Source organism: Petaurus breviceps, unplaced genomic scaffold, assembly GCF_028583685.1.
Source record: "Petaurus breviceps papuanus isolate PSGF00001 unplaced genomic scaffold, PetGlider_PUasm1.0 90823, whole genome shotgun sequence".
NCBI lineage: Eukaryota > Metazoa > Chordata > Mammalia > Diprotodontia > Petauridae > Petaurus > Petaurus breviceps.
The window spans coordinates 849158-869650 of record NW_027187352.1 but is presented as its reverse complement, the minus strand read 5'-3'; the positions used below and the strand labels follow the sequence as shown (position 1 = coordinate 869650).

The window sequence follows — 20493 nt, the reverse complement described above, 5'->3', positions numbered from 1 at the left end:
AAACCGTGCTTACTTAACCTGGAGAAGAGTAGATTTACGGGACACAAGCCAGCTGCCTTCACTTATTCAAATAGTTATCTAAGGAGCTCTGCATTCCCCCCCCCCCCCCCCCAGCTCCATTTTACAGGTGAGGAGATTGAGGCCCAGGTTGGGGAAGGGCTCAGCAAAGGTCACACAGGTAGTAAGTGGATTGGGATTTGAATCTGTCTTACATCATCTGTCCTGGGTGGTAGAGCTAAGTACTAAAAGATACATAAGGCCCTATGTAAGAAAGACCTTTCTACCCATCAGAGCTGTCCCATTTTGGAATGATTGCCTCCGGAGGGAGTGAGATCCCCTTTACTAAAGGTGTCCAAGTAGAAGCTGCAGGATCCCCCCCTCCCCAGGGGTGCTATAGTAGGAAATCCTGCTTTAGGAGAGAGGCTGAACTGGATGCCCTCTGAGTCTGTGGTTCTGTGGTTTTTCAGTTAGAGACACACACAGAGACCACAGTGACTTCTGGGTCACCAAGTGTCAGAGAGACTGGCAGGCGCACACATACCAGGTGTGCAGATGAGAGGATGCTTTGTTTTCTCTTGAGTAGTACAGCTGTGAGCAGAGGGGCATGGTGGTGGTGGAGTATGTGTGTGTGTGTGTGTGTGTGTGTGTAAGTAAGTGTGGGAGGGTACATGTCTTTGTGCATGTGTATGTAGAGGGAGATGGTGTTCATGCTTGAATAAGATGGGGAAGAGCATAGGGAGAGGAATCAGAGACAGTGATAAGAATCTTGAAATTAAAATTAGGAGTCCTAGGTTGGAATCTTGCTTTGTACCTGATAGTTGCATAATAAAACTATTCATTGAATTGACTGAAATGCTGGTTTGGATACTTATTCCTTTCACCTTGAGCCTCAGTTTCCTCATCTGTAAAACGGAGACAAGACTCCTTGCACTAAATGGGGGCGCTAGTATTATCTCTCTGGCTCAGCCTCAGAAGATTTCAGTAGGTGGGTTTAATTCAAATTGTGGGAAGAAGAGGAGGCTTTATAGGATGGAAGTAGAGGACTAAGGGAGACCATTCCCAGGATTTTTTGGGGGGGTTGTATACGTTGTGGAGAGGCAGTTTCTGAGAGAAGGGGGTGGAAAGAGCAGACTGGCTTAGGCAGGAGTCCCTGTCCTTCCAGGTACACTGTGCTCAACTCAGTGAGGGGGATGAGCAGAATCTGCAGGCCATAGAGAAGCACGTGAGTGGGGCCTGGGAGAGGAGGATGCTGGGGTCTGGGCCTCTCAGGAAATCCAGCCTTCTGTCTTCAGACTGGGCAGCCTGGATGGTGCAAAGTGGGTGGGGGGGTGTGTGAGGATGTGGGTATGGGGGGAGGCTGGCAAGGATGGGGGTTAGTACCCAAATTGCCACATGCAGGGGAAAGAGCCTTGGGTCAGGAGACAATGGCTGTATATCTGCCCTGCTGTATACCCTTAGGCAACTGCCTTTCTCAATCTGGGCCACCAGCCTCCCTGAGTTCACTCCACACTCTAAATGTCTTGCGAGACTGTTAGGGTCCTGGGAGAGGGGAGGGAGGGTGTTGTCCACACAGGGACAATAGAAGGGAGGGATGGGAATGGTTAGTGCTTGGGGCCCCTGGACCCTCGACACTGCCTCATTCCCAGCTTCTCCCTCCAGACGCTAGTGGCCCTAAAGAGACTGCGGACCCTGCAGCAGCGTCAGCCCCACCCCCAGCCGGTGCCAGAGCCCTCTTCCCCACCCATCTCGCTGGCCCGGCCAGATGGGGCTGTGTCTATCAGGACAGGTGGCTACAGCGACCTGGACAGCCGGATTCTGCAGCTGTGTGGTGAGGCATTGGGGAGGACTGGGATGGGATAGGGAATGCGGGCCAAGGGACCCCAAGCCCCAGAGCTTGGGAAAAGTTAGAATTGTGTGTGTATGTGCTGTTATTTGTACATATGTTTGTATATGTGTTATCCATGCAAGAAGTTGTATGTGCAGTGTGAGCATGTGTGTATGTATGCATGTGTGTGTAAGTGGGGTTTGGGACAGGTGAATGGGATAAGATCACGTGGAATGGGGCTAGGTCGGTAGAATGGGGGGTGGGGATGGTTTCCCCCTCTGCCTCTCCTAACCCAGGCTCCCTGCCTCTTACAGGGGAGCTCTATGACCTGGATGCCACGTCCCTTCAGCTCAAAGTACTCCATTATGTGAGTTGGGCTGCTTTCCCCATTTCCACTCCTCTAGATCTCCACTGTGGTTCCCTCCCTCTCCATCCCCTGCTCCTGAGCTAGACCAAATGGTTAGAAGCCTCCAGTCTAAGAGAGAATTCAGAGGTCCTGCCCTCAGGAGGTCTTGGCTCTGAGGGCCAGAAAGCTCCTCTCCTTAAAAAGGGCAGAGCCCAGTTGTGGGAGCCCATGATTGGAGGGAGACAACAGGGACCCTGCATTTGACGAGTCATCTCTTGGCCCGATCATAGATGTAGGTTAAACAGGGGAGGTTCCCTAAAGGAGGAGAATCAGTAGGCCCTTTGATTAAGTAGGTGGGACAGGGCTTGTTTGGGGCCCTGGAGTTAATCTTGCACCCTCTACCTTCATTAGTTGCAGCAGGAGACTGAGTCCTCAACCTGCTGCCTCCTCCTTGTTTCAGAGGATAACCTTCAGCTCTCCTGCCAGGTAAGTGCTTTGAGATCCTCAGAGATCCTTGGCAATAAGGCATTGGGGTGGGGAAGGGTGTCTGTCAATGCTTTGTTCTTTAACACTAATCACCCTCCCCACACACTCCTTGCCCTCCTCTCTGCCTCTCAGGTCATTGGAGACAAAGTGCTTGGAGAAGAAGTCAGTTTTCCAGTGAGTCTCTGGCTCCCTATTCCTGGGCAAGGATCTGCTGGGGACTTTTGGGGATCTCTTCGTGATCTTCTGGGCTTTGTCAGGGCCATTTGGGGTGTTTTAGAATCTCTTGGGACATAGGGTTTTTTTTTTTTAACTAAACCCACTTAGGATCTAATAGTCTCTGAGTGTTTGAACATCCTATCATCAGGGACTTCTTGGGGAGCTCTTTGGTGGGGGAGGGGCTATCAGGATGAGGTGGGCTCTTTGAGCATTTCTTGGCCCTCCCTTTCTTGAAGACATATTGTAATCTGTTCATCTATTTTCTAATTTATTGGTATTTACCAGGAACTCTTGGGGAGTGTCTTGGGGCCCGTCTCCCTCATCTCTCATCTCCAAGGATGAATAGGGTGGTTCTGAGTGTAGTCTAAGGTTCTTTCCGGGCACAGAGACCCTGTGTCAGGAAGGGTCCAGGAGCTCCCTGCTTGGGGACAGCTGGAAAGCAGGGACCAGAGGTATCTTCCCAGCCCTGCCCCACCTACGGCCAAGTCACCCTTCTTCCATATCCCATATGCTAACTCTGTGTGTGTCCCCCTTGCTTTGTCTTAACTTTCTGTCCCTCTTTCTATCATTGTCCCTTACAGATGACAGTGGGGTGCTTGGGCCAGGTGGTGAAGAATAAGGAATCCGTCACACTGAAGGACCTCACTTCAGTGAGTGATAGCTCCCGGGCATATACTTGGGGTGAGGGATGGAGTCGAGTGGAGCTGCTTTTCCCTCAGGAAGAGGATTCCCCCACCTCCCTGATGCCCCCTGGAAGGAGACAGCAGAGGATCCCCAACGCTTTCCCCCATTTCCCTGCCCCTACTGCTTCCCAGAGCTGCTTCTAGGAGAACAGAGCTAGCCTCATTCTCATTTCTCCTGGAGGAAACTGAGGTCCTGAGAGAGGGGCGAGGACTTGTCTAAGGTCTCCATTGTGAGTCAGCAGTTGAGTTGAGACTCGAACTCAGATCTCCACCTCCCAGTCCAGAGAGCTAGGAGTTGTTGGCTGTTTCCTTGAAGGTTTCCAGGGCTCTTTCCCTTCACCTGTGCTCTCTTCACCTCTGCAGGAAGAGGTGACACAGCTTCAGAGCCTCGTGGGATGTGAGCTGCAATCCATGCTCTGTGTCCCTGTCATCAGCCGGGCTACAAATCAGGCCGTAGCCTTAGCCTGCACTTTCAACAAGCAGGGAGGAGAGACGTGAGTCCTGGCCACCTGTGGATGCTGAGAATGGGAGGGAAGCTAAAGAAGGATGTGGGCCTACACCCTCTAGTGGCAGCCTCCTGTTGGACATGAGGGCCTAGTGTTGCTAAACACCCCTCCTTTGGAGCTCAGGAAGGAGGAGGCAGGATGGCCATTGGGAAGGTAGTACTGGGTGGTTTGTTGCACAGAAGGTTGTGGCCAGTAAGGCCGTGGGATGCTTGCCTTCCTTGCCCATGTCCATCCATCCTCCTTCTGCTCCAAACCCATAACCAAATTTCACACAATCCCAAATTACTTGGTTGTCTACTCTGTGCATTGCGCAGGCCAGTTGACATCTGATTTCCTGATACCTCTCCATAGTCCAATTGTCAGCCTGGGACTCCCAGTGAGTACATAAAGGTGAAAACCCCAGGGATGTCTGAGCCTGAACCAGAGTGAAAGAAAGAGAGGGTGAGGTTCCAGAATTTAAAATGTCAGAACTGGGGAAAAGGAAGGACCATAGGACACAGAATAGAAGAGGAGAAAAATGCCTTAAATTCCTCATTTTACAGATGAGGTTTTTCAGCCGCAAGGAGGGAAATGACTTACCCAAAGTCATTCGAGTAGTAAATTTCAGAACTGGAATTTGAACTCAGACCTCCTGGCTCCAAATCTGGCAGGACTGAAAGGATGCAACCTAGAACCAAACATCCTACTTCTGAGGAAGCCAGTATGGGAAAAGAGAGACAGCCCCAGGGCTGGGAGTCAGGAGACTTGGCTTCTTAGTCCTGGCTCTGCCACTAAGCTGCTGTGTGACCTTGGGCAAATCTCTTCCCTTCCTCTGAGCCTCTGTCTGTTATGCTCCTTTTGACTCTTGAGAGTCTGATATTGAATGGGTGCACTGTTGGGAGTCAGGGCCCCAGGGGATGGCATCTGGGAGGGAGACCTTTGGTAGATGACCAGGCTGCATCTGAACAGGGTGAGTTCAGAGCAGGGGAAGCAGTGATAAGGAGAGAAGGCAGGTAGCCTGATCCCCAGTAAAAATGCCAATCCTGAGTCAGAGATATTAGGAAATGTCTGGGCAGGGAACAGATGCTCAGGTTGTTTTGAAGCTGGGAAGTAGTGAGGGCAATCCTAGAAGAGGGTAAGCCCCAAGTATAGATAACTATAATGTGATAAATGTATGAGAGGGAGGTCTGAGAGAAAAAGCTATCACTGACACAAGATCAAGGAAGGCTTCTGGAGGAGGTGATATTGGGCTTTGAAGGACTGGTAGGATTCCATTGTCAAAGAGAAAAAGGGAGAACATTTTGGGCCTTGGGAACAGGGGTGCACAGGATATTCAAGGGGTGGAGAGGTGGGTAGCAGAGCCATCCATTTTGGTGAAATGTAATATTCATAAGTTAAGGCTAGAAAGAGCTTTGAATGTCGAGAAAAGGGGAATGAATTTCACTTAGTAGGCAAAGGGAGGCCATTGAAAAGTTTTGATCAGAGGGAGGATTCACTCAGATATGAGCGAAGGAAAATGAGCCTGGAAGTTTGTACAGGGTGGGCCGGAGGGAGGAGTGGAGCTGGATGGAGGCCAGAAGACCTGTGAAGAGATCATGGTTTAACAAGAGTTGAAATGTGGTGATGGGGGCCTGGACCATGATCGAGGGCCTTGGGAAAAGAGAGGAAGGGGCGAAGGTGAGAGGGGAAATCAGCAGGGCCTGGTAACTTACTGGGCATGAGAAGAGAGGGAGAGAGGAGTATGAGGGTATACCCACTTTTACAAACAGGGTGAATAATAAGAATTTACATAACATTTAGACAATGCTTTAAGGTTTGCAGAATGCTTTATGTAAGTTACCTCACTGATCCTCTTAACAATGAAATGAAGTAGATGCTGCTATTATCTTCATTTTACAGATGAGGAAACTGAGGCTGGTAGGGGTTAAGTGACTTGTTCAGGGCACACAGCTAAGTGTGTGAGTCAGAATTTGAACTCAGGTTTTTCAGACAGCAACACTGTACCAGTTAGCTGAAGAGTGGGACCACCAGCAGGGGGAAGCAGAGGTTCTAGGGGAAAGATAAGGAGAGATTAGACCAGGAATTGTGGGAACCCATCAAGCCAAGGAACCCAGCTTCAGAGAGACTGGGCAGCCAACACTGATAGCCAGATATTGCTGCCAATAGGCAGTACTGAAATGTGGGGTGATGAGGGGGGCAGGGACAGAGGGAGGGAGACGGAGAAGAGAGCAGGTTGGTCCAAAGCCTTGCCCCTATCTATCGTGGGTAGCAACCACATCTCCTCCTTCCCCTCCCCTCCCCACCATGGAGTGGGAAAACCGTTGTCTGGGAGCAGCGGACCTGGGTTTGAATCTTGGTTGTATTTCTAATTAGTTATGTTACATTGGACTAATTGCTTGACCTTTCTGGGACTGTTTGCTTATTTGAAAGACGAAGGGGTTGGACAATATGATTGTTGAGGTTTCTTTGAGCTCTGAAGGCTAGGATCTGTCATTTACCCAGCTCCCCACAGCTGGCTCTCCTGATGATATATCATCTGGCCATGAGATTGAATTACTGACTCTGGAGGATTTGAGACCAATCTTGTTAGGCGAGAAGCTGGCTCCCATTAGCCTGGGCGGGCGCCTTGCTGGACAGTCCCTAATCACCCTGCTTCCCTGGACACATTAGGATTGATGGGGAGTTCTGTAGCTCAGCAGAGGGAGAGCTGAGGGCAGAAAGCGGATGTACAGGAAGGATAGGCTTAGTGCGGAGGAACCATCACCTGCAGGAAGTGACCTGCCTCCCCTGATTCCCTCCCTCCCTATTCCCAGTCTGGGAAAGAAACCTGAGCCAGAGGTGAAACATGGTTCTGACCTCCATCTAGGAGGCCCTAACTGGGGAAAGAGGGGGAAGGGAAGGGAAGAAAGTCATGGCCTCTTCCCTCAGGCAGCCCCCAGTCTAAGGGAAAGGGGGATGGGGAAGGGATCCCTGACTGATGAAGGAGGCAGGACATAGACTTCCAGACTGTGGACAGACACTTTGATAAATGATTAATAAACAAAGTGGGGCCCTTGGGTGCCCAGTGGAGAGTAAAGAAAATGCCCCACCTGGGCTTGGATTTCATGAAGGAAGGATTCTTAGGGAGAGGTAAGCATAACTCCTGGCCTAAAGAAAGGAAAGGGAGCAGTATTGGGGACTCAAGGGTGATAACTCAACACTGTGCCAGGCATGTGGAAGGTGCCTTTGCCGATTGGTGTGTCCTTGATCTGCCACCACCCCCAGCTCTCCCTGTCACAGCCTCACCTCCCCTCCCTGGCAGGTACACGGACTGGGATGAACACAAGATACTCCACTGTTTCTGCTACACAGCTACTGTCCTTACCAGCACCCTGGCCTTCCAGAAAGAACAGAAGCTCAAGTGTGAGTGCCAGGTGAGCCCCCCGCTGCCCAGTGCTCCCTCCCCTTCCTCACCCTGTCTATTCTCAGCTTTCTTTTCTCAGGCTTCTCTCTCATCCTTCCCAGCTTTATCCTCCTTCCTCCTCCTAGTTCTCATCTGTGATTAAGTCTGACCAAAGGTGTTCTAGGCAGGTTAATTTCTTGATGTTATATAGATCAGACGTGTGAGAGGATAATAGAGCTGGGACCTTTGAGCACAGAATGGGTCAGAACTGGGACCTTAGAACACAGAATGTCAGAGATGGAAGGACCCTTAGAACATGGAATGTCAGAGATAGAAGGGGTCTCAGAAAAAGAATGTCAAGGGTAGAAAGGACCTCAGAACACACTGTCAGAGCTGGGAAACGCCTTAGCACACCTACCCCCCCAAAAGGAAAAAAACAAAAGAATCTTAGAGCTGGTAGAGGCAAAAATCCTGGAGTTCAGCCCCCTTATTTATAAGAATGAGGGAATAGAGGGCCCGGGGAGGGAGAAGGGCTCCCCTAAAGCCCCACAGTGGGTCACTGGCAGACGAGGATTTCTGGGTGTTGCTCCAGGGACTCTTTGGCAGGACATTGCTGTCAGTGACTGTGTGTGCCTGGGAGAAGCAGCCTCCCTCTCCTAACACAACATCACCCTATGACTTTTGTTGTAGCATTGCTCAAGCATGCTGCCAGTCGGCTGGAATCTTGGTGCTGGTGCCCCCTCTGGTGGTCACTGTTAGGGCTGCATAAAGATGTTGGTGAATACTCATGCACATAATACACATGTGTATATACATATGTGTGTGAAGGATTATATATAATGTATGTATGTGTATATATGGATGTGTATACATATCCATATGTATTCAGATATCCATATCCACATATCCATACACACATATCTGCCTATCTATCTAGATGATCTTTTATTGCTTTACAGAATGTTAGATCTGTTTTGATTTTTTTGTTTTGCTTTTTTGGAGGGGGGAAGGCAGAGCAATTGGGGTTAAGTGACTTGCCCAAGATCACACAGCTAGTTTTTTGTATTAAGTGTCTAAGGTTTGAACTCAGGTCCTCCTGACTCCAGGGCTGGTGCTCTATTCACTGCACCCCCTAGCCGCCCCTCAGAATGCTAGACCTGGAAGAGACCTTAGAGGTCGTCTACTCCAACCTTTTCATTTTACAGAGAAGGACTTTGAGGCTTGGGGGAAGGGAAGGGTCTTGGCTGAGGTCACATAGCAAGTTGATGGCTGGGTTGGGATGAGGATCTGAGATTCTTTTTTTTTTTTAATCAAATGCTTCATTAACTTCTAGTTTACATCATTCATTTCTGCAAGATTTTGAGTTACAAATTTTCTCCCCGTTTTTCCCCTACCCACCACACCAAAATAACCCCTCCTTCAATCTGCTCTCTCCCATATCTTCTCCCATACCACTTCTGTCTTTCCAGTAGGGCATGGTGGATCTCTATGCCCCAGTGCCTGTATGTCTTATTTCCCCGTTACATGTAAAATAATATTAATAATAGTATATACATATATATTTTAAACATTTGATTTTAAAACTTTGAATTCCAGATTCATTCCCTTCCTCTCTTGTCACCCACCCTTGTGGGGAAGATAAGCAATTCAGTATAGGTTGTACATGTATAGCTATGCAAAACATTTCCATAGTGGATATATTGCAAAAGACTGACTATATTTCCCTCCCTCCTATCCTATCTCCCACTTGTTCTATTCCCTACTTTGATCCTGTCCCTTTTCAAAAGTGTGTGCTTCCAACTTCCCTCCCCCCTCCCCCCACCCCGAGCCTGCTCTCCCTTCCATCATTCCCCCTCTCATCCCTTTCCCCCCTACTCTCCTGTAGGGTGAGATACCCTATTTAGTGTGTATGTCATTCCCTCCCTAAGCCAAATTCAATGAGAATAAAGTTGACCCATTCCCTTTTGCCTTCCTGTTCTTCCCCTCCATTGTAAACATTTTCCCTTGCCTCTTCTATATTAGATAGTTTACCCCATTCTGTCTCTCCCCATCTCCTCTCATTATATTCCTCTCTCACCTCTTAATTTCACCTTTTAAGTATCATCCCTTCCTATTAAGTTGGTCTTGTGTCCTCTATCTATGTATGCCTGTACACATATATACACACATTCACATATGTATTCATATGCCCATATACCCTTCTATATAGACATATGTATGTATATGCATTTCTATTCCCTTCAACTATTCTCATACTGAGAAAAGTTTCATAAGTTACAATTATCTTTTTTCCATGTAGGCATGTAAATAGTTCAACTTTGATAAGTTCCTTATGATTTCTTTTCCCTGTTTACCTTCTCATGCTTCTCTTGCTTCTTGTATCTGAATGTCATATTTTCTATTCAACTCTGGTTTTTTCATCAAGAATGCTTGAAAGTCCTCTATTCCACCGAATGATCATATTTTCCCCTGAAACATGATACTCAGTTTTGCTGGGTAGGTGATTCTTGGTTTTAATCCCAGCTCCTTTGACCTCCAGAATATCATATTCCAAGCCCTTCAATCCCTCAGTGTAGAAGCTGCCAGATCCTGTGTTATCCTGATTGTGTTTCCACAGTATTCAAATTGTTTCTTCTTGGCTCCTTGTAATATTTTCTCCTTGATCTGGGAATTCCGGAACTGGGCTATAATATTCCTAGGTGTTTTCTTTTTTGGAATTTTTTTCAGGAGGTGATCGGTGGAGTCTTTCAACCTCTATTTTGCCCTCTGGTTCTAAAACATCAGGGCAGTTTTCCTTGAGAATTTCTTGAAGGATGATTTCTAGGTTCTTTTTTTGAACATGGCTTTCAGGTAGTCCAATAATTTTTAAATTATTTCCCCTGGATCTATTTTCCAGGTCAGTGGTTTTCCCAATGACATATTTCACATTGCCTTCTATTTTTTCATTTGTTTGGATCTGTTTAATAGTATCTTGATTTCTCCTAAGGTCACTAGCTTCCATTTGCTCCAATCTAATTCTGAAGGAATGATTCTCTTCAGTGAGCTTTTGAGATTCTTTTTCCATCTGGCAAATTCGACTTTTTAAGGCATTCTTCTCCTCATTGCCTTTTTGAGCCTCTTTTGCCATCTGAGTTAGTGTATTTTTTAAGTTGTTATTTTCTTCAGTCAGGTTGTTGACTCTCATTTCATAATTTTCTTTCATCGTTCTCATTTCTCTTCCCAATTTTTCCTCCACTTCTCTTATTTGATTTTCAAAATCCTTCTTAAGGTCCTCTATGGCTTGTAACCGGCTCGTATTTTCCTTGGAAGCTTTTGGTGCAGGAGTTCTGACTTCACTGTCTTCCTCCTGTTCCATGCTTTGATCCTTTTTGTCCCCAAAATATGAGTGTAAAGTTGGGTTCCTCTTTTTACTTTGCTTCCCTCGTTTGCTCATGTTGCCACTCAATTACTTGACTTTGTGGCTTTTTGCCACAGTAAAACTCTGCTACCAGACAGGTGAGCTTCGTACCAAATGCTGGGCTTTTCTCAGCTGCCGAAGGTATTAGTTGGGTGCCCTGTCTAAAGCCTCTGCACATTCTGGCAAGCTGGTCACACACCCCAATATCTCCACCCTAGACTGCAATCCAGATCCAAGAAGGTTAAAGCAAGAGCGATTACCCCTCAGACTGCTTGCTTGGCCCCCCTACAGTCTGTAGGCCAGGAGCTGAAGTTGCCACATGGTGGTGCCCCAGGGTCAGAGGCTGACTGCACTCCCAACTACTGGATCCCAAAGTCCACACTTTACTGATCTCTCACTGTGTCCTTAGTATCTATGGTTTGATAATTCTGGAAACCACCACAGCTGCTGGTGATCTGAAGTCCCTCCAGCCGGTAGCTGATCAGGCCTGCCCTGGGGCTAAAACCTTGGGCTCTCCCAGGGCCCGGGTTGGCTCCCAGACTGCTATGTTGGGTACTTGCTGCGGGTCTGCCAGGCTGTCCTCAGTGGGAGGTTAACTTCTCTGTGTCATTTTGTGGGTTCTGTAGCTCCAAAGTTTCTTCAGAGTCACCTTTTACATGTATTGGAGGAGGTAAGAGCCAGAACCCCACAGAAGTCCTGTTTCTACTCTGCCATCTTGACTCCGCCCCTGAGGATCTGAGATTCTTGATTCTCTTTCCACTATGTGATCAAAGGAAGACCTGAGTTCAAACACTTACCAGATGTGTACTTAACCTCTTCTTGCTTGAGTTTCTTCATCTTAAAATGGGTTTAATAATAGTACCTAACTCCCAGGTGGTTGTGAGTACAAAATGAGATACTTATAAAGCACTTTGCAGACCTTAAAGTGCTATGTAAATGCTAGTTTTATTATTATTATCACTATTATTATCCAAGGCTAGGGTGTATCTCCCAGACTCACAGGACTAAAGGCTGACAAAGAAGGAGGAGGGAGCATCATTGTAGCTGTTGGGGACTTTTTGGAGCCTGCTGATTTAGAAGCTAGGGGCTAGACATGATACCTAGTGACTGAAATCTCTGTTTTTCTCCCCATTCCTATTTACCCTTTTCTAGGCTCTTCTCCAAGTGGCAAAGAACCTCTTCACACATTTGGGTGAGTCTCCTCTCTCCATCAGCTTTAGGTGTGGGCAGGAATGAGGCTGAGGGTGGGGGGAGGCCAGGGCCCCATACTTTAGCATAGAAACCCAGCTTGGGTTTCCTTGGAGACTAACATCACTTTGTGAATCTACATCCTCCTAGATGATGTCTCTGTCCTGCTCCAAGAAATCATCACAGAAGCCCGGAACCTCAGCAATGCAGAGATGTGAGTACAGTGGTCCAGGGGAAGGGATGTGGGTCTTTTCCTGGCGTGTGTGGGGTCACTAGTACAGACAGGGGGGTTCTTATCCTTTTTTGCGTGTCATGGACAGTTTGGTGAAGCTTATGAACCCTTTCTCAGAAACAGGTTTTTAAATGCATGAAATAAAATACATGAGATTGCAAAGGAAACCAGTTAGATTGAAATGCAGTTATTAAAACATTTTAAAGAGAGTTCACGGACCGTAGGTTAAAAATCCCTGATAAGTCCAACTTCCTCCTTTTACAGAGGAGGAAACTGAGGCCCAGAGAAATTCAGTGACTTACCCAAGATTTCCTAGTGGAGAGGTTTGGATAGCTGAGGGAAGGAGGTGGGAGGGCAGCAGCTTTGGGAGTAACTGTAAGATGCTTGCCTCTCTCCTTCCCCTTTTCCTTCTCTTCCCTCTTCCCCAAGAATGACAAGCTCTCCCTCAATGGTATCCCTTGGCCAGTCTTCAAACACTCCCAGGGAAAACCTGTTTTGTTTGGCTGGCTTTGGGCAGCTTGTGAAGAATGTGTAATCCCAGAGGGATGTTTTCTGAAGGGGTAATGGACTAACTTGAACTCCACTTGATAATCCTCTTTATTCCCTCTTCCTTTTGGGAGGAGAAAGCACTGCTATATAGTGAGAATGTGGGTGGAGAGCCCCCAAACTTCCAGCAATTGGCAGGCTTCCTCCATTGCCGCTTCCATTGTGAATAAGCCCTAGAAAACAGACTTTTGTGGATTGTAGTGTATGGAGTCAAGGGAAAGATAGAGTGAATGCCAGGTTCATAACAGGACACTTGTAGCTGGCATCCATTCCCATCTTCCCTCTGACCCCATATACTGTAGCCCACAAGTCTGTTTTCTAGGGTGTCCTGTTATATGGGTGAGTATAAAAGAAGGGTAAATGTAATTAGAATCAGAGATATTAATTTTATGATCCTAGGGAGCCCAGTAGTGTGGGGACCAAGAAGGTCCAGATGACTTGGAGAATTTATTCAGGATGGGAAACCTGCAGAACAAATTGGTTTTGTGAAGTTTGGGTTCAGTCAAAGGGCCACACTTGAGGATCTAGAGGACCACATGTGGCCTCGAGGCTGCAAGTTTCCCACCCCTGATTTAGGTTGATCTCTGGCATTAAGGAATTTTAGAGAGTATTGGGAGATGAAAGCCCTGGGGCAAAGTCCCTTGGATTGTCCAGATCCAAGAGCTTGTGTATGGTTGGAAATCAGATGGGGATCCCGAGGTCTGAGACCTGAGATGGAATCTTTTGCTTGGCCCAAGCCTGGAATTGGGGTCCATGCCTTTGTCAGGATGTCTTTCAGAACTGCTGTCTTCATTAATTTGAGATGAATGAGCACCTCTGAGAGTCCTGCACACACTCCCAATAATTAGCCCTCACCCAGGCCCTCATGGAGCCTCTGTTCCCAGGTGCTCCTGGGCAGGTATGGGGGTCAGGGACCTTCCTTACGCTTTGGCCTCCCCACAGATGCTCCGTGTTCCTATTGGATCAAAATGAGCTGGTGGCCAAGGTGTTTGATGGTGGTGTTGTGGATGATGAGGTAAGGGCTTGGGGTGGGGTGGGCACTTGGAGGGAAACACATAAAGATGAGAATCAGATGAGGGGCCCTGCAGGGGTGCTGCTAGCTCCTAGCAATAGATTCTGGAATTCACCTGTTTTCTCTTGTTCTGGTTTGCCCAGACCTATGAGATCCGAATCCCTGCAGACCAAGGGATTGCAGGGCATGTGGCAACCACAGGCCAGATCCTGAACATCCCGGATGCCTATGCACATCCCCTGTTCTACCGAGGCGTGGACGACAGCACGGGCTTCCGAACTCGCAACATACTCTGCTTCCCTATCAAGAATGAAAACCAAGGTATGTGTGGGTTGTACTCTCACCTTTTCCAGCCCATAGGAGGTGGGTGGGGCTTCTTAGTGGACCACAGGCATTAGCCCAGCCCCATATCGGGGGACTATGGGGAAGGAGAGGAGTCAGAGCCACTGGGACCCTAGGACTGGCAGGGGCATGAGAGTTAGGGAACAAGGGAGGAAGTCCCCCACGTAATCCCATTTCTACTCATTGCTGCAGAGGTGATCGGGGTGGCTGAGCTGGTGAACAAGATCAATGGCCCTTGGTTCAGCAAGTTTGATGAGGACCTGGCCACAGCCTTTTCCATCTACTGTGGCATCAGCATCGCTCATGTGAGCCCTGAACCGTGCCCTGAACCCCTTCCCCCTCCTAGTTCCTTTGAGTCCTTCTACTCTAAGTATTCCTTGCTCCTGACAGTCTACCTCAGGCCCAGGGAGGGGGGAAACCTAGCCCTTCCCTGGTCAAGTCAACAACTCAACAAGCATTTATTAAGCACTTAATGTATGCCTTCCTGTACCTTGTAACTTTGGGACCTAGGGTGGGATTGGACCCTTGGTATCATCTCCACTCCTGACTCTCTGAGGCAGGGTGCATAATTATCCCTCTTGTCATCTAGATGCAGGGCTGTCCTCTAAACCATGAGTGGTAAAACCTAAACTAATCCCAATCATGCTACCGACCTTTCTGTGTGATCTTGGACAAGTCACTCCCTCTTTCTGAAATGAGGATAATTATTATTTCAGCAGTGGGTGATAAAGTTTCTCATGCCAATCTCCAAAGCTGGAGAAATATCATCCAGACCAAGGGTTCTTTGTGTGATGGACCCTTTTGGCAGGGCCCCTTCTCAAAATAAATGCGTATCGATACATAAAATAAAATGCATAGGATTACTAAGGAAAACAATTCTACTGAAAACCAGTTATCAAAATATTTTTAAAAACAAAGTTTACAAATCCCAGGTTGAGAAACCTTGGTCTAATCAACAGATGAGTTTGGAACTGGTTATATGGTTGGGCATAGAGGTTAGTTATGAATAGCTTTTAGCTATTTGGCTATATATACATACCTATATTGTTATATTATGTCATATTATATTATGTTACATTGCATTATGTTGTATTACATTGTATATTATATCAAATCATATCATATTATGTTATATATAGCTTTTAGCTATATTTTATCTACTTGACCCAGGTCTGTTTAACTTTTTAAAAAAGACTTGAGTAAGACATAGATAACAAATCTATCAGTTCAAAACGAAGAGGTTAGCAAGCGTTTATAACAGTATGGGAAGAATCAAAATCCAGAAAGATCCAGGTTAGATCGACTGTTAGGCCAAATCCATTAACCCTTAAATGTGTCAGGGATTGGTGATGTCCTCAATGTGGCCATCCCCTCTACCAGTACAAATAGAAATCCCTCTAGGCTTTAGTAGATGTTTTCTAATAAGATGGAATTTAATGGAGATAAATATAATGTTCTATATTTGGATTTGACAGTCAACTTCACAACTACAGGATGGGGAGGAATGTAGGTCAACAAACATTTATTAATTGCCTTATGTACTTAAATACTTTATTAGGTGAAGGGGATTGAAAGACAAAAAAAAACCTCTCAAGAAACCTATATTCTAAGGTGTGTAAATGGATAACAGTAGTTCTCCTAACAGTAGTTGAGGAGGGCAAAAGCTCTAATAATTGGGGGGATGAGGACAGGCTTCCTGCAGGAGATGGTACCCAAGGTGAACCTTGTTAGTGAGAGATGTGACTAGAAAACGAATTCTTTTTTTTTAAGGTGCTTCCCTCTTCCCCTCCCTCTCCTTCCCTCCTTCCCCCTCCCCTCCCTGTCTCCTTACCCCCTTCCTTTTGAGTCTGGTTTTTCCTATCTCTCCCAGGATGGAAATACAATGACCAATCATGGATTCTTTCCATGCTGATCATCATGAAAACCTGAACCCACTCTGTTTCCAACTTGGGCAGTTTTGACCTCCCTTAGGCAGCATGGTAGTGCCTTACTCCTAAGGTCCTCACCATTTGGGTGCCAGACTTATTGTGGACACCCAACTGGCTTTAGTTCTACTGTATCTAGCTCAGAGTTCATGATCTCAAGAGCTCCATCAGCTTTAGCCTCCCCAGGAGCAGAGATTATAGGCACACATCATGGTTCTCAGCCTTTCTTTTTGAAAAGTAGGTTTTTTTATTGACATCTTTTGCTTTTTCTCTCATCTATATTTCCACATATATGTGTATATGCATATATGTATATAGGTATGTGTGCACACACATATATCTCTATATATGTATGTGTGTATGTATATATGTATACCTCTTCCATCTCAGATTCTGGGCTCATCCCCTGCCTTGACTGTCTCCTGGGGCAATGAGGAGAGACAAAATCAGGAATCACTGCCTGTGGGTTTTTGCGTCCCTTCTCCATTCTCAATCTCAGCCTCCTCTTACTAAGGCTCCCTCCTCCCTTGTCCTGGGTTATGTTGCCACCGGGCTAGTGTCTGCAGTGAAAGCCCTAACAGAGTATCACTGTGCACGGGGCCAGCTGTCGGCTGGAGTTCAGACACCTGTGCCCCACCTCCCCCTCCAATAGCATGGTCCAAATCTCCCCTCCCCCTCCCAAGTATTGACGGGGATAAAAACACAAGGGTGAGGGAGTATTCTGTGACTTAAGTGCATGGACAAGAACTGGAGGAAGTGAACGTGAGAATGTTCTGAGCAGAGAAGCCTGGTGGGTGTTTTAGGTCGTACTTTACTCTTGAACATGCCAGGTGGGAGAATTTTAGAAAGTATTGGGAGATGATAATAGCACCTTCCATTTATATAGTGTTTGCAAAGTTCCTCCCTCTCAATAACACTGTGGGGCAGGTAGTAATAGTAATAATATCTAGTATTCATATGGCTCTTTATAAGGTTTATAAAGGGCTTTGCATATGTTGACTCATTTGATCCTCCCAACAACCATATGAATTAGATGCAGTTAGCCCCATTTTACAGATGTCGAAACTGAGGTAGAGAGTGGTTAAGTGATTTGCCCAAGGTCACATCATAGGAATTGTCAAAGTTGGGATGTGAACCTAGATCTCGTGACTCCAAACTAGTCTCTCTTTCCATCACGCTAGGGTGCCTGTCATAGGGGAAGGGATGGAGCTGGGTATTGGCTTTTCTTTAAATCTCCTTCATCATCCCTCCTTTTCTCTCCTCAGTCTCTCCTGTATAAGAAAGTGAATGAAGCCCAGTATCGGAGCCACTTAGCCAATGAGATGATGATGTATCACATGAAGGTAAAGTCCTCCCTACCCCTCATCCACTGGTGGCAGATAAGAGACTGGCAGCAGAAAGGGGAGGAGTTGGCCTCTCCCACTTAAGGAACCAATGTCAGGAGCTGAATGCAGGACAGTCAAGTCAGGGCAGCTTGGTGTCTGAAGAGAGCCCTGGGAGAACTGAGCAGGGAAGCCTCCAGGGTGCTGTATACACAGTGGTGTTGTGGATGAATGGGTAGAGTGGCTTAAGTTTCATTTTTGGGGAGGGCGAGGCTTATATGGATTGATTATTTATTTAGATTGATTAGGTATTCATTATTATAGCAGTCATTGACATATGCTTTCTAATGCTTAGAGCTGTCCAAAAAGGCAAAGGCCTGGCCTGGGAGATAATGAGCTCCTCAAGCAGAAGCTGTAAGGTTACCTGTGGGGGATGTTGTGGGGGCATTCCTCTCTGGGCATGGGTTGGCCTAGATGTCTTTGAAGGTTGCTTCTGGCCCTGGGATTCTGGGTGGAAGGACTCAGCTGGAGCATCTTAAGGGGAAGAACATGGCTTGGACTTGTGGGTGGGCGTGGTGACTTAGCTGCAGTGTTTGGATCTACTGATTTGCTTTTATATGTTCCTTGCTAGTCTCCCTTAACTCTCTCCCTGCCTTCAAAGACCCCTCCATTATAATGAATGGGTAGAGTTAAGCAAACAAACTAACATTTTGACCCTTGTCTCATATCCATACTAGTTTAAGGGAGGGAAAGTCTTACACGTGATGGTACCTGTGGGTACAATAGCTTGTCTATATCTTTAAAAGATTACAAAGGATGGACAGTGAAGGATGCTGTCCTGTGCCTCTGGTCGTGCTGCCCAGGGTGCCAGCTTTTTCTCTCTGAGCCAATCTAGGAACCGTTCCTTTGGTCCTGGGTCATTCACCTTTAATTTTCTTAATCAAATTCCCTTATCCTTGAGCACCAATGAGTCTGAGACCCCAGAACTTCTAGACCCTGAGCCATTCTGTCCCCCTGGGCTTAGAGATCTAGGTGGCATAGTGGATAGGAGTGCTGACCCAGAGTCAGGAAAATGTGAGTTCAAATCCTGTCTCAGACAACTACTAGTTATGTGATCTTGGACAAGTCACTTAACTTTTATAAACCTCAGTTTCCTCATCTGTAAAGTAAGGGATTTGAACTGGATGTCCTTTAAGGTCCCTTCTGACTTTGAATTGCTAAGCCTGTGACTTGCTATTCCTGATTCCTAATCTACCTGCCTCCCTCCTGCTCCTGCCATTGTAACAGGACACCCTCATCTGGCATCTGCTCCCTCATTTCCTTCCTTCCCCTGGCTATGAAACATTTCTGAGCACTTGCTATGTGCAGAGCCCTGGGCACACAAATAGAAAAGTGGGCCAGTCCCTGCCCTCAAGGTGCTTGCCTTCTAATGGGGGAAGACAACAAACATGGAAGGTTTCAGCTACAAGTCGAATGGAAAGGTCCTGTGGTCCTTCAGGGGCAGCAGCAGAGTAGGTGATGACGCCTCTCCTTTAAAGTCATTTTCACCCAGTGATTTCATGGTGATAGGTTTTCTCAGTTGTTCTATGCAGGTACAACTCCTCAGGCGTAACTCCTTCCATCTTTATCCTTTCCAAATCAGCAAAGACTTGGTCCCTAACACCCATCTCCAAGTAGAATGAATGACCGTTTTAGCCCCATGCCAGCCCCTTGAATTTCAGATTGACCAACCCGGATGGGCTGGGATTAGTCTCATTGTTCTATTTTACCATCTTTGGCTCACTCACTCAGTCAACAAACATTTATTAAGCACTAATTAGTAGTGCTTACTACTTGCAACTTACTACTGCTAGTACTACTTATTACTGTTAGTACTACTTACTACTTGCTAGGCATGCCAAGACAAAAATGAAACAGTTCCTGCCCTCAAAGAGGTTACATTCTTTTGGGGAAGACAACATGTTCACATACATGCATCCAAAATAAATACAAGACAACTTGTGGGATTTTTGTCAGGGGAGACACAAGTAGCTGGGGAGACCAGAAAGGCTTCATGTAGGACGTGTCATGAGTTGGAGGAGGAAATGGCAAACCACTCCAGTATCTTTGCAAAGAAAGCCCCAAAATGGGCTTAAGAAGGGTCAGACACAACTCAACAATAAAAGTAACACTACCACCACTAACAACAACAGGAGATGTCATTGCAGCTGAGATTTGAAGGAAATCAGGGATACCAGGAGCAGTTTGGCCAATCAGGAAGTCTGGTTGTCAGGCTTGGGCTACTACACCCTCAGTTCCATATAACCACTGAGCAAACTTGTTATCTTCACTTTATGGGATTTATAACCAGAAGGGACATTAAAGGTTTACTTGTCTACCCCCAGCCCTTTATAGTTGAGAAAACTAAAGGGCAGTGGTTGGGCAAGGGGAGAGAGATTGCCCAAGAGACATATAGGCAGTAACATTTCTGAAGCCACATGCAATACTCATTCCATTCTTCCATGCCGCAAGGATTATTGTCCCCCTTTTACAGGTGGGGAAACTGAGGCACAGAGAGGTGTAAAGAGCTTTTTCTTTTAAAAGAGATATTGATGTCTTTGGTTTTTATAACATCTACATATGAAAAACTTTAATTAGGTCTACTTAACTAGTTCACTCAATTAGGTTCATTAACTAGTGAACCTAGTAAGTGACAAATTAGATTAAAAATTTTAATGTAGGTGATTTAAGTGTTAGAACTGAGTTCCAAACCCAGTTCTCTCACCAAAGAATGTCATTGTTCCTCTACATGTGGTTGACTGTGGTGTACTTAGGGCGGGAGGAGGTTGTTTGTACACTTTGGTGCCCACCCCAGTTGGGTGGTGGTGTGATGGATGAGGAAAGGAATCCTTAGGTGCCATCAGCTCTGTCTCCCCTAGGTCTCAGATGATGAGTATGACAAACTGCTTGGAGGTGGGATCCAGCCTGTCTCAGCCATTGACTCCAACTTTGCCAGTTTCACCTACACCCCACGCTCTCTCCCTGAGGATGACACCTCCATGGTAAGCTCACCCTTTCTTCTGTCCCAGTTGATGGGCAGTCCCAGCCTGCCATAGGAATGGGAGAT

General features: G+C 46.7%; 1 protein-coding gene across 1 annotated transcript in view; it reads left to right on the top strand.

The window, feature by feature from the left end:
• The window catches only part of PDE2A (phosphodiesterase 2A), a 168516-nt gene that overhangs the window by 134263 nt on the left and 13760 nt on the right, over positions 1 to 20493 (top strand). Inside the window, exons 7-21 of the mRNA XM_069070795.1 lie at positions 1163 to 1222; positions 1660 to 1828; positions 2140 to 2192; positions 2583 to 2657; positions 2790 to 2831; positions 3455 to 3523; positions 3920 to 4050; positions 7343 to 7454; positions 11973 to 12012; positions 12159 to 12222; positions 13729 to 13801; positions 13942 to 14119; positions 14333 to 14445; positions 17331 to 17408; positions 20306 to 20428. Coding sequence (XP_068926896.1) covers positions 1163 to 1222; positions 1660 to 1828; positions 2140 to 2192; positions 2583 to 2657; positions 2790 to 2831; positions 3455 to 3523; positions 3920 to 4050; positions 7343 to 7454; positions 11973 to 12012; positions 12159 to 12222; positions 13729 to 13801; positions 13942 to 14119; positions 14333 to 14445; positions 17331 to 17408; positions 20306 to 20428 — 1380 coding nt within the window. The remainder of the gene's footprint in view (positions 1 to 1162; positions 1223 to 1659; positions 1829 to 2139; positions 2193 to 2582; positions 2658 to 2789; positions 2832 to 3454; positions 3524 to 3919; positions 4051 to 7342; positions 7455 to 11972; positions 12013 to 12158; positions 12223 to 13728; positions 13802 to 13941; positions 14120 to 14332; positions 14446 to 17330; positions 17409 to 20305; positions 20429 to 20493) is intronic.